At 43.9% G+C, this 13,436-nt stretch overlaps 1 protein-coding gene across 2 annotated transcripts; it reads right to left on the reverse strand.

The window, feature by feature from the left end:
- On the reverse strand, positions 1-8,038 carry LOC120751226 (WD repeat and coiled-coil-containing protein). Of its 2 annotated transcripts, none has more exons than XM_040060739.2 (5): positions 7,979-8,038; positions 7,528-7,645; positions 3,891-5,760; positions 2,355-2,472; positions 1-603 (listed from the first exon to the last, which is right to left on the reverse strand). In XM_040060739.2, the coding sequence occupies exons 3-5, from the start codon at positions 5,739-5,741 to the stop codon at positions 332-334; spliced, it is 2,241 nt and encodes a 746-aa protein (XP_039916673.1). In that variant the 5' UTR covers positions 5,742-5,760; positions 7,528-7,645; positions 7,979-8,038; the 3' UTR covers positions 1-331. The 2 variants fall into 2 exon arrangements, with proteins under 2 accessions (XP_039916673.1, XP_039916674.1); XM_040060740.1 differs by lacking the exon at positions 7,979-8,038 and adding an exon at positions 7,876-7,896.
- Positions 8,039-13,436: the final 5,398 nt, after the last annotated feature.

Raw genomic sequence — 13,436 nt, forward strand, 5'->3', positions numbered from 1 at the left:
GCATTTTCAAATATTTCTTTATTATCCAAGTTTACTATTATCTAAAAACACCAATGTATTAAAGACCAAGATGGAAACTTGGGCTAAGAAACTGGTAAGAATGCACATTTTCAACCTCATCTGTACTGCACGAAGCATAGTTAAAAAACACTGCTCAGTATAAAAAAGAAAAGTTAATGTTTCCAAGGATCATATAAATATTTTACAATGCAACAAAAAAAATTATAGAAATCGTACAGAGATTTGAGACTGTTCATAATTTGCAGTCCCATACAGTAAACATAAAAAGCCTCCCATGATCAGACAGGCATTGCAAAAACACTGTCAAAAACTACATTTTATTGCTGGGCTGTTCTGAAGGGCTGATGTTGTCCAAGGGCGTGGAGGAACAGTCCCTCAGGACTTCCAAAGAACTGGTGATATCCAGGCTTTCAGAAGAAGTGGATCTACACTCCTGTGTGGAACTGATGATGTCCAGAGTTTTGGAGGAGCGGGCACTGTAGCCTTTTGCAGTGGCATCTCTGATGAGGATCTCCTGTGTGGATGTAAACATTAACGGGATGAAGCCCTCGCTGTCTGCTGTGAGAACGATCCAAGAGGAACCTGTGAAGACAAACACATGGCTGCTGATCAATTTCTGTGTAATTAGGGTATGTTTAAGGTAAAAACCAAATTTCTTCTAGAATTAAATGCTTCTGTATATTTACAGCTTTCTAGAAAAGAAAAGGTATGAAAAGATACAGGTTGTACAATCTCAAAAATAAAGGACACTTGACTACTATGATGGATTTTGCCCCTGGGAGATGAGACAATAATAAATGCATGCTTCAAGTGAGGAGGAGGAATGAAATTCTGAATGCAATTCATAGGCATTCACACTTGGTTTTAATTAGATATTAATAAGCTACTTCACAGTGCTAAAGCTGGGCAGATACTATAAAAAGCAGAGATTTAGTAAATTAAATCACAAATGAATGTAATAGAGATGATTTAGAAACTGCTTTTATTATGTAATTTCACTATACTTACTTCCAAGGAATACTTTACAATACTGTACAAACCCAACATCTCTGTCCCATTTCCTATTTGACTTCATCACTAGCATTCTTTCTTTACAATTTGAATCTGAAACCCTGACTTCTACCAATACAGATAAACCAGAAAATTTTAATATTTTTACCCATTAAGCTGATGAAGCAAGAAAACAGAGCTCATGAGGGGTAAGGGAATTCAGAGAAGCATTTCCAGCTGTTTGTAAATTTACATTATGTAACTTTACGTCACAAGTAAGGTCACAAGAAGATTGTAGCTTAAAAGCACAAAACCATCTAATCTTTTAGCTTAATTTGGACCAAACAGGAAAATCAATACAACTCAGAATTTGAAAATGCCATTCCTACTTTGCATGTGTATATTTCAAACAAATATATTCTATCAACAATACCTTAGGAGAAATAAAACTTGTACAATGGCCAAGAACAGCAGCTTTGGGATGGTTGCCAAGTGATCTGCAAGCAGGCAGAGAGCAGACAAGGGGCAAGTAGATGGACTACAACACAGGAAATAGCTGTAGTAGTGAGAAATCATATCCCAGAGTATGTTTTGTACCTCTGCCCAGAGTGAGACACTCAGAATTGACACGTACACAGACACATGGGATGGGCATGGCATGAACCGGTAACAGCAGAGGAGAACACAGCAGCAAGAGAGGCACTTTTCTTCACAGGAAAACCTGATGTGAAATGCACTGCTGGTGTACAGAGCTACTTCTGTGCTACAGGATTTCCTAAAGCAAGACTAGATGCTGGAGCTACAGGTTCAAATATAGAACACTGTACTCCCAAACCACCAGTCAACCCTGCCCTCCTTGTTACTCCGACTTCTCTCTATAGAGCAGCTGAAAACAAGTAAAACACTGGCTGAAAGCAATTTTCCTGTATAATTTGTTACTTGATAAGGGGCATCAACATCTAAATTTGCTCTTTTTTCTTTATACTGCAAAGATTCTTCTCAGTAAAAGAAGATTCAGAGAAAAAAAATTACATTATTAAAAAAAAAAAAGGTGAAATTTTATTCATCTTTCATTGTTTACTTCTTGGGTTTTTCCCTGGATGGAATATTCATATTGCTATTGCTAAGAATGACACACAGAATCACAGATTGGTTTGGGTAGGAAGGGACCTTAAACTTCATGCAGTTCCACTCCCCTGCCACGGCCAAGGACACCTTCCACTAGACTAGGCTGCTCCAAGCTTCATGCAACCTGGCTGTGGGACACTTCCAGGGATGGGGCAGCCACAGCTTCTCTGGCAACATGTTTGAAGCGCTTGTACTCTTGGATAATCCCAACATACCGTGCTGCATTTCTACAAGGGAGAGGTTGAATATCTGCTGGACAATGTTTAGGCGGAGTTTACCACCACAGAGAAGAACGGCCCGACTTTCATCTGCATCACTTTTGGAAAGCTGTTTCTGAAAATGCAAGAAACAGTCATTAGCTGCTGTGATGTATAGTTAAAATCATTAATCAAAAAAGGATCACAGACATGTTTTCAGTGGCATCATTTACAGGAAGTCAAATGCTACACACATTCAGGTCTATGTGCAAGATTTATCCTTTGACGTCTCAGCCTTCAAGCGCTGATGAGTGAGTGACAGCAGCAAGGAACAGTGTTTATCCAGCACATGTCAGAACAGGAGAGAAAATCATGCAATGCTGCTGAAGAAACCACGAGCTTCACCCACAGCACAATCCTCATCCCCATCCTTCCATCCATGAGGGACATTTCCCCAGGGAGCTTGTAAAGCTACAGGTCTCCTATCCCCACCTTCCCCCACCCACCCCTGATCCAAAACTTCAGAAATGAGAACTCCTGGTCATGAATGCTAGAGACTCACAAGTCAGAAGGGCTTATTTGTCCCACCCCTGACCATCACTGCCCCAAGCCTTAAACTCAAAAAGCATCTTCAAAGAATATGCCCCATTGGGCAGAGCAAAGAAGAGTTTTTTAAATCTGCTATTACAATTATTAAGTGTTTACAAGGGAAACAGTGAAGAAAATGAGGGAGTGTATTCTAGAACTTGAGTTCAATGCTACAAAAGTAAGTAATTTTTTGCAATAATAAAGCTTAAAAGTAAGAGCTAACTGAAAGGCAAATGGCAGTTTAAATTACTTTGAATATTGACTAAGGTTTATGAATCTGAATTCTAGAAATGACCTAGCAGATCTCTGCCAGGTTTTGACAATTTACCCTTTCTAGCATGAGATTTGCAAGAGCAAATCTTTCAGCTAAAAAATGTGTTTTCACATGAAATTTCACTTTAAATCCATTTTTAAGCTATGTTAATGTAATTATCCATTGTGTCCCTAAAGACCTCTTTCCTCCTTGGATGGTGCTCTCAATGCTAATTAGCAGCATTTCTGCTTCAAAGCCAAGGCAATTTGCTTTTGTTTCAGTCTCCATTATTTTAGCTTTCCTCACAGGAGAATGGGAGATTGATACCAATTCCCACACATGGAAATCTTCACTTGTCTAAATTTCTATAAAGAAAGCTTTAGAAGGTGCCTAGGAAGATCATTCCCTCCCTAGATCTCTATCAAGGGCTTTAATTCTGCAGCTGGCCTGTGACATGTGGGTCCTCTGGAGTCCCCGCAGCCTCACTGCAGAGCTGAGGGGTTTGGCCCAGTGTGAGTTAGGGACAGGGAGCTGCACATTCCTGGATATCCCATTGCTTTAAAAACACTGGAAGCCTGCAGAATAATGTAATTTTTAACCATATATAACTACCTGCAGGAACAGGATGGAAATCTAACCCTACTGACTGTTACTTGAGCTGAAATACAGCCATAAACAGGTTTCACCATTAAGGCTTCCAATATTAAAATTACCTGGCAGGTGATCTTAATAAATGAGGGTTCCTGAGAAGATGGGTACACTGGAAGATTTCTCTTCCCAGATTTTAGCAGCTCAGTTAATTCAGAAAGATGGTGCTGCAATTCTGTGAAGTTACCAGACAATTTTTCCACATTTTTCAAAAAGTAACTCGCCTCCTTCTCACTGAATAGGTTATTTTTGTAAGAATTGGGTATTTTGGAAGCTGCCTCAGGCTGCCTTTTTGGGGACGTTGGCTTGTTCGAAGCATTAGACAGTGCCACGCTCCGATTAACTGGCTCAGCATCCAGAGTCTCGACAGCTGGAGGAAAATTCATGGAAATCTTTTTGTCTTTGAAGTCGCTGATGTTTAACACCAAGTTTTGTTCATAAACAGGACTCCTAATTTCTTCAATGAGTTTCCTTCGGCTTGTAGGGGACTGAAGGACAGAGCGGTCTGGTATCAGGAGCCCACGGCTGAGAGGGTGGGCATCTCTAGAGGGATCATGAGGAATGCTGGAAAGGTTCAAACTGGAGCTGCCATCAGCTGACACAGACTTTGAAGGAGCCATTTCAAGTATCAGTTCTTTAATCATCAATCGGATCATGTATTTGTCTGATCTTGAAGAAGGAAGAAAAGCAGGGTCAGAGAATTTTTGTCTTCCAACCAGTATCAGTAACAATTTATTGGTCAAGAAACACAAACCCTTTGGCTTCTCGCTTTTCTCCAGCTGAATTTGTTGAATATTGGGTAAATTGGATGAAGTCAGTGAATAGACTAAAATAACATTACAAGTATTGGAGGCAACGGATACAGTTTGAGTTTTGGAGTCAAAAGCCATTATATCAGGAACAAGAATGCCTGGGATGCTCACTTTTTTGGTAGAGGTAACCTTTTTCTCAAAAGTTACCAAGATGAGATGTGAGGAATCTTGGCCGCTTCCTGTCAGGTAGTCCTTGGGCCTCAGGTGAAGGAGAGGGCTGGAATCAGCACCCTGCTTGCTAGACAGTATGTGAGTTAGATCCACAGGAGATGTAACTACAGACAAAGGCTTCTCAGAGTCCAGTGACTTCTTCCCTCCATCCAAGGAATACTCATCCTCCCCGCACAAGCTGGGCTGCGAGGGGAAGGACTCGGTTTCAACACTCGATGGAACTTCGAAGGCAACACCAGCATTTAAGCCACAGATCTTGTCCAGAGGGAGCTCGGTGGCAACTGCGACTTGTAAACTCTGCGTAGCTTCCACAGCACAGATGTAACCTCCCACATCAAAGATTGGGCAAAAAGAGCAAGCGCTGAGTGTTTTCTGAGCATCATCCCAAATGTAAGAATGGAGGGCACTGCCCACCCCCACGACCAAGCGGTCGCCTTCCTTGGTCCAACAGGCGCAGTGGATGAGCCCGCTGCCCTTGATGTCCGCGTTAATTCTGGAATCGTTGAGGTGGACGGAGGGCAGGACGGAGGCGTCCCGAGTGGTGAGCACGGCCAGGACCTCCTTGCTGGGATGCCACACGCAGCCCTGGGGGAGCACGGGATACGGCTCGCTGATGTCGCAGACCTGGGAAACCAGGAGCTTGTTCCTGTCGGCGCCGTTGAAGCAGAGCTGCCAGACGGTGATGTGCTTCTTGTGCTGCACCGCCAGCAGGGCCGGGGCCTCGGCGGGACATGGGCCCCAGTAGAGCCCGTGCACGTGCTCGAACTGACCCACCACGCTGGAGTCACCAAACTCGGGCTCCCCGTTCTGCAGGTGCAGCGCGGTCAGGATCACCTGCTTGCCGTCCGTCCAGGCCAGCCCGTGCACGGGGTGAATGGCCTGCTGTAAGGCATTGAGGCCGGTCCGCAGGAGCTTCGCCTTTCCCAGCTCCATGACTTTTAAAGTGGAACATCTACACAGAACAGAACGAGAAGGAAAAATAAACTATTGTGGAGGACAGAGGACAATACCTGCATGATTATTTAGCTTATCACCCTGCCAGTGCTAGACTCTTCCAGTGAAGTCAAAATACACATAATGTTCACCTATGTTTAATTCCCAGCCCGGTAATTTTTTTGTTTATGATGTTTCCACCATGAAATACAACTTTAAGAGAAAGAAACTTTGCTGTTTCTATAAGCTCACCATCAGCTTTCTGCTGCATTTTCACCACAGGACCAGTCCTTTCATTCCAATCGGTAAATTGCTGTTCTCAGAGTATTTTCTAATTACTTCAATATCAACAATTCTCAAGGTATTGCTGCTCACTCTCAGCTTCCTGGAGCATATGTCAGATGAAATAATCCCCCCTCAAGCACAACCAAGCATAAATGTATTATCTAAAAATCTGCTTCTGTATTAAGCATGTGAGAATGAGGCATTTGGATGGATATCCCAGGAAGCTCTCTAAGAAAGCAAGTGCAATTTTGAAGAAAGTTAGGATGAGAGCAGATTTTTCTGAGGAAATGAAAAAAAAAGAATTTAAAAGATATACATACACAAGGCATCAACACTTTGGAAAACTTCAGGATTTTACACAAATTTCTAGTTTTTGAGCTGTGAACATACCTACTTAGTGAACAAAAGCCAGTTTAAAGGAATTGATGTTTTCCTATTTTAAGATCTCCACACAATTTGGCTCAGATGTGAAGCCATAGCACAGAATGAGTTGTAGTTTTAGTAGGAAACATGATGAACAAGAAGGAAGTTTTTTGACAGTAAAATCTGTCAAACTGGAAGAGTTTATCCAATGTGCAGGGCCTGGCACCACTCAGAATTTTAATTATTTGTGGATGACCATAAACTTGCAGGAAGAGGATTGCAAGAATGGATTTCAAAGATTAAAAATGTATAGAAATTTCTATTATGACCAAAGTAACTTCTTCTCAACCTAATAACAAGTGAAAAATAATATACTTAGTGAAAAAAAAAAACAAAAACCACCAACTTTGATACCTCTCCAGGAATAATCCCCTAGGTAGAGGTATAGCAAAAAAGGATCTGGCCTACAGTGAATCACAAACTGAATATTTCAGTAATGTGAGATATTTGCCAAGTAAGAATAATTCATTCTGGAATGTTTTAAGAGGGATGAAGATACACGATGGAAATAATTGCCCCACTTCCTCATTATTAACAGCACCTCCATGGAACCTACTTCTGAGTTCAAGAATGATGGAAATGCTCAACAAAACTAAGGGACCAGAGAAACATAGGAAGTGAATTCTCTCTCTGGAGAAAACTGTGAGTAGGAACCTGAGAACATTCACCAGCCCAGTGCCAGAACATCCATCCACTCCAGATACACTCTGTACAGCGCACGGTAATAATCAGCTTCATTTCAACAAAGATTTAGGTCAGCTATTAAGGAAAACTTCTGACTATATGTGATAGCTAAGCACTGAAGCAGGTTACCTTGGAGAGGAGGGGAAGGCACTCCATGAATTTCATAATCTGTAAGAGCCAATTAAGGAAATGTCTGTCAGGGATAAGTTTAAGTACACTGAATCCTGCCCCACAGCAGAGCAGTGAAGATACTTCCAATGCAACTTCTCCACCATCTACCTGGCCTCTCTTCTATAACCAGCCTCAGTCCTGTTAAGCAGCCACCAGTTCCAGGAAAATTAACACTGGATGTTCGCTGTGCTCAGAACCCCACATACTGCTGGGCAATACTTACTGACGGCAGGGAGATGCGAGATCATGTGTCTCGTAAGACACTAAAAGATGCTAAAGCCTCCTGGGCCGTCTGGAGAGATTCCTGTGTCACAAGGGGCGTTTGCACTATGCCAGCGGCCCTGGAAAAGCAAAAAAAGAGACCACCTGCCAATGCATTCCTGCGCCCAAACCCACACCGCCTCCTGCAGCGCCCGGCCCAGCCGCAGCTCCCCGGGCAGGTGTCACACCACAGGCCGGGTGCTCGGCGAAACGCGGTGCCCGTCCCACGCCCAGGGGCGGAGGAGCCGCTGCAGGGACCCCCCGGCACCGAGCGGCCACGGCAGCAGCGCCCCGGGGAGCCCGCACACACCGCCCGCCTGCGCCGCCGCTCCCTGCGCGGGCCCTCCCGCACGGTATTCCCCGCCTCCGCGCCCGCCGCCTCCCCGCCCCGCCGCGACCGCGGCCTCGCTCACCCGCCCTGCCGGCGGCCCGGCCCGGCTCCGCTGAGGCGGTCCCGGGGCCCTGCAGCCCCGGCGGCGCTGGGCTGCGGCAGGCACCGCCTTCCCGCAGGGCCCGGCCCGCCTCGCCTCGCCTCGCCTCGCCTCGCCTTCCCTCCCCGCCCGGCCCAGCACGGTCCAGCACCTCCCGGCCGCGGGGGGCGCCGGCGCCGCTCCGCCCGGGCGGCCGCTCTGCAGCGGCGGCGCTCTATGGCCCGGCGGGCGGGGGCTGCACGGGGCGGGCCTCTCGCGCCGCTCCCGCCCCCGTTCCGCACAGCGCCCCTGTGCGGCCGCGGGCGCTGAGGCGGCGGCGGGAGGTGGCGGGGCCGCGCGCTCACAGGGCGTCCCCAGCTGGGAGGCACCCACAGGATCAGCGAGCCCAGCTCTTGTGCGCAGCGCACCGCAAGAATCACACCGTGTGCCTGAGAACGCTTCTTCAGCTCAGGCTTGGTGCTGGGACCACTGCCCTGCGGAGCGTGTTCGGGTGGCCAGCCACTTTCAGGGTGAAGAGCCCTTTCCCGATACCCAGCGTAAACTTCCCCTGACACACCTCCATGCCATTTCCCCTGCTCCTGTCACTGGGGATCAGTGTCTGCCTGCCTCTCCACTGCCCCTCACGAGGGTGTTGAACACCACAATGGGATGTCCCCTCAGTCTCCTCCAGGTTGGACAAACCAAGTGACCCAAGCTGCTCCTCATAAGGCACCCTTGCCATCCCTGTGGCCCTCCTTTGGATGTCCTGTTTATATTGTGGCACTCAAAAACTGCACGTGGGACTTGTGGGACCTGAGGTACAGCTCGCCAGTGCAGAGCAGAGAGGGACAATCCCCTCCCTTGACCAGCTGTCAGTGCTGTGCCTGATGCACCCCAGGGCATGGTTGGCATCAAAGAAAGCATCACCAGCCATTCCAAGGAGGTGATTGTTCTGCTCCTGTCACTTCCATCGCCCCAGGGGTCATCCACCGTGTGACACTTCCACAAGGACCCCCAGCCTTCTCACACCCCTGTGGCACTCAGAGAGGCCTGAGGAAGTGGTGCAGAAGAGCAGAGATGCCTCCAGCGGGAGGACAGCAGGTCCCTGGTGTGGTATACCCCATCCCATGAGGTGGTCACACTGAAGTGAGGAAAGCATCTAAATGCAATGCAGAACTACTCGAATACAACTCACCTGGTCCTGATTTATTGCATTGAGCATAGATCCTTATAAGTCTCCAAGGCCTTTTAAAAGTTAATTATATTGCATGACTGTGCCACTTTGTCACTCTGCAGCCCTGCAGAGCAGTGTGATCATTGTACCATTTTTGAAAACCATACTCTTGATAGGATGTTGAAAAGCTGGAAAAGGCGCTGTAAAAAGAGCTGCCAAAGGTGTAGGGGGAAAATGCTTAAAATACTTACAAGGTCAAATCTGCACCTAGCCCAAACTTGGCAAAAGAAGAACACTAGGTGGTGACTTGGCCATATTGTATGAGTACCTGTACAGAGGGGAAAGAAAAGCACGGAAAAGCTCTGAAGTTAGTGAAGGAAGGTTTAACAGGAGCCATGGACAAATTCAAATGTGTAAGACACATCTGTGAGTCTGACTGACCACTGGAACAAACTGCCAACAGAGCATCTTCACATTAAAACCTGGTGATTTTCAGGGACATGCCATTTTAAATAGTAAGTCATAGAATGGTAAAGGTTGGGAGGGACCTTAAAGATCATCTCGTTCCAACCATCTGCAGCAGGTAGGGAAACCTTCCACTAGACCAGGTTGCTCAGAAACCCATCCAGCTTGGCCTTGAAACCCTTTGGCAAAAGACATTCCCACCTCTTTCCCCCCACCACTGGCTTACCTAACAGCTCACTCAAGCCAATTTCCCAAAAAGTTCTGTTACACAAATGTTTAATCTGTTCTTACCTTCATAATATCCCTTTTCCTCAGCTGTGAGTCTGGCCAAGCAGGATTGTCACTTGGTGACACAGTTGGTTGAGCCACCAACTGGCTTTATTAGACAAGAACAGTTTTCTGACAACAATTTTAGTCTCACAAAGGATTCTGTTGAACAGTAATGATTTCACTTTTTTTTTTTTTTAATATAGAACTTAAAGTGACCATCTGTAATAATAGAGAGAAATAAACATTTAAACCACAGAAAAACCACAGTATAAAACTGCCTCAAAGACATTTTTGTGGTAAATGTCTATTTCTGTTTCCTATTATTCCTATACAATAATATAATTAAGTATTTTTAAAGACTTATTTTCATTATGTAATGTGTATTGTATGTAAGCTGCTAATAGAGTTCAGCAAAGGAACTGAAAATGTCACAAAACCTCATAGTTAGTTGAAAATCTGTAAAATAATATTTTCATTGAAATGTAATTGACTCAACCTACCAGAGTACCAGAATGGTGTGCAGGTAGTCGTTATTACACCAGTTGTTTATTTCCATGCCTAACAGTATGTGTCTTATTTGTGTAACCACAGCCTGGTTATTTTGACACGTAGAACAGCATGAAAAAGGCTGGAGGCTGCTTGGCTGGCAGCCACGAGCCATGGCTGGTCACACAGCCACAATGTGCATAGGCACAATGCTTATTCCTCCGCAGCTGAACTGCAAATAAACATCTCTTGTTTTCTTTCTTTCTTTTCCAGACTTTCCAAGCTGTTCACTGCTGATACATGCGATGTGTCTGTGACTTCAGGGATTTTAACGATGCAGAACCCCTCAGGAGATGTCTCTAAGGTAGAAAGTGGGTCAATGAAATTATGCTAGGAAAAGTGTTTAAAAGGCTGAAATGACAGAAATCGTTTCCTGTGGTCATGCTCATTTTAAGCACACATCTTGGCTTATAAAAACACGTGATTGTATTGAGTCAGGCTTATCCTTTAAACACTGAGCAGACTCACCAGTCTGTTCACAGGCCCTGTATGGAGAGCAGATTTGCCTTCTCATAACTTAATTTGTTGTATCATTTGGGTGTCTGCTTTTCAAATTAGCTGAAACACAACGTTAATAAGAATATAGGAGAGTCTGAGACAGAAGAGTTATGAATACCTTCTAGAGGGAGGGAATGGCAGGGAAGGAAGGTGAAATGCATGTGATGAGATATGTAGAGTTGTTATTTTTGCACTCTGTAGATTTTTTCTTGCTCTTACTGAACTTGTACACATTTAAAGAACATGATGTTACAAGGGAAAAGAATAATTTGAAGATACTTTTTCTTGGCTTCATAAGCATAATTTTAATATATATATATATGTTTAATCCAGTCTGTGGACACTACTGGATGAGCAAATTGATCTCGTAATTGTATTTCTTAATGGGAAAACTTAATGAGGCACTACCATCTAATTTAGACCTCTAAAATATGATGTGGTAAAGCCTAGGATGAATAGCTAAAAGATACAGATGTTTTATGTGGTTTTTATTATCAGATTAAAAATGTTTCTTCATTCTGGGAGCTGATTAGTAATGAAATTAATATAAGATGAGCAATTTTGCAGAAAATTGCCTTGTCCTGAGTCGATATCATGTTGTCAGAAAAGGTCGGACAGTGCTGGCGGGGGTGTGGATGGGATCCTTGTATTGTGTCTGCTCGGCTTAGCTGAGTACAGCCAGACGGGGTCACAATATTTCCACAGCACAGGCAAAAATGAATTCTGTGCTCTGTAGCGCAAAATCTTCCAGGGGATTCCTTGTGGCTCCAGGCTTTGAGGAAAGGAGAGGATCAGTGCATATTTTGGGTATTAGAACAGTGACAGAGTGAGAACTGCTGCTTTTCTCTGCAGCTGGAGCTACCACACCTCTCCTAAAGCAGCTACCAGTACAGGTCTCCTGAAGCCTGCCCTAGCAGGTTGTACTGCACAAGTACAACATTTTGCTGGTTGTTGTAGAGACAAAAAGAGACTCAGAATGTTGTTTGTATTCATTTTAAAACGGTTGTTGCCAACACTGGGAAGAAGGCATGGGAAATGTACAAAACTCGCATAGAAATGTTTATCAGCCCCTGCAGTGGTTCACGCTGTGACAGCCTATTTTTTCCTGTGTGCAAAAATCTGCACCAGTGCTTTTCCATGTCTGAAACAGGCTTTCAGCTGAGTTCTACCCACTCTGCTGCAGTTCAGGAAAGACACTGCACACTGGCATATGGCAGAGAAATGAGGTTCAGGGTGGATGTCTGTGAGAGAAACTGAGTGGTGTTGCATAGAGAAAAGGAGACTCCAAAGGAGACCTAATGGACAGAACAGTTTTCAAGTATTTAACAGACAGCTGCCCCAAACAAGGATCTAAACTGTGAATAGTCAAAACAGACCTTCCAGACCTGGAATAAAGACACTGGAATAAAGCTCTATGTCAACCTAATATTCTTGTGCAGCTGTGGAACTGTTACAAAGTAAAAATAAGTCTCCTGTCTTCTCAGTTTGTTGTATCCCATAAATAGCACACAAAACCAGAATAGCATAATGTATATTGAAAATAAGGTAGCCTCTTAAGAGTCTTTCCATTTTAAAATTGATTTGTGTAAGCCAGCCATGTTGTAAATAAGGATTTTTGATATGACAGTGTTCCTTTAGAATAATCTTTGCAAGGACATTTCCAAGCATACATTCAGAGCAGACAGTATCTTCTTTTAAATTACACATCCTTGTAACTGTGGTTAATCCAGAACCAAGATGATACAGAAATCACATAAGTAGAGCTATTTAACAATATCCTGTGAAAGAGATTGTTCAAATCTAATCTTTCTGGTAGGCATCTGGATTCCCTTTTCCTTGTGCCACCATATATACCCATCTATTCTCCCTCTCTGTAAATGTTGCTGTGAGAACCCTTCCTTGTGCCTGTAAACAATTCCGTCCTAGACTCTTCTGTCTCCTGCAGATACATTCTCTATTTTCCTTTTATGTAACTAATCTGCAAAAGTACTTCTTTGATCTTTGCTGCTGCTTAGGTTAATCCTGCATTTCTGGCTCACTGTTGTCATGCACAACTTTCTTTTATGCTATTAAGAGGTACAAGTGTTTTGAGATAACAGTGTATCAATGAAGATCAGTGTAGCTACATTTTGTGCTGATAACAACATCATTGATATCTAAATAAAGTGTTAATGAGGAAAAGTAGACATGAAAATGGAGATGACAGCTGTGTACAAGTTACATGAGCATAAGAATATTTACAAACTGAATAAAATCATAACTTGTTTGAAGTTCAAGGGAAAATTTGACAGTAATTTGCAGTGGAAAATAAACTTTTCTTAATTTCATTTAGATGAACTAAGTTTCTGAGGGAAAGATAACAAGGGAAGCAATTAGCATTACACAAATTAAATGGTGTTATGCTGTCTTAGGTGGGAAACATAACAAATGCAATGAGCCATATTGCAAATGCTCAGAAGTGTTAATAATTAAAAAGAAATTTATTGATATTTAGAGAGATAAAATTCA

The sequence above is a fragment of the Hirundo rustica genome, chromosome 3 (assembly GCF_015227805.2).
Source record: "Hirundo rustica isolate bHirRus1 chromosome 3, bHirRus1.pri.v3, whole genome shotgun sequence".
NCBI lineage: Eukaryota > Metazoa > Chordata > Aves > Passeriformes > Hirundinidae > Hirundo > Hirundo rustica.

What these genes read in the sequence shown, in the direction of transcription:
- LOC120751226 (XM_040060739.2), bottom strand. Translation starts at nt 5,741, where the DNA reads ATGGAGCTGGGAAAGGCGAAGCTCCTGCGGACCGGCCTCAATGCCTTA. An exon ending in TTATTAAGATCACCTGCCAG is followed by an intron (nt 2,473 to 3,890) that starts GTAATTTTAATA and finishes TTGCATTTTCAG; the next exon opens with AAACAGCTTTCCAAAAGTGA. An exon ending in CCTTGTAGAAATGCAGCACG is followed by an intron (nt 604 to 2,354) that starts GTATGTTGGGAT and finishes TTGTCTTCACAG; the next exon opens with GTTCCTCTTGGATCGTTCTC.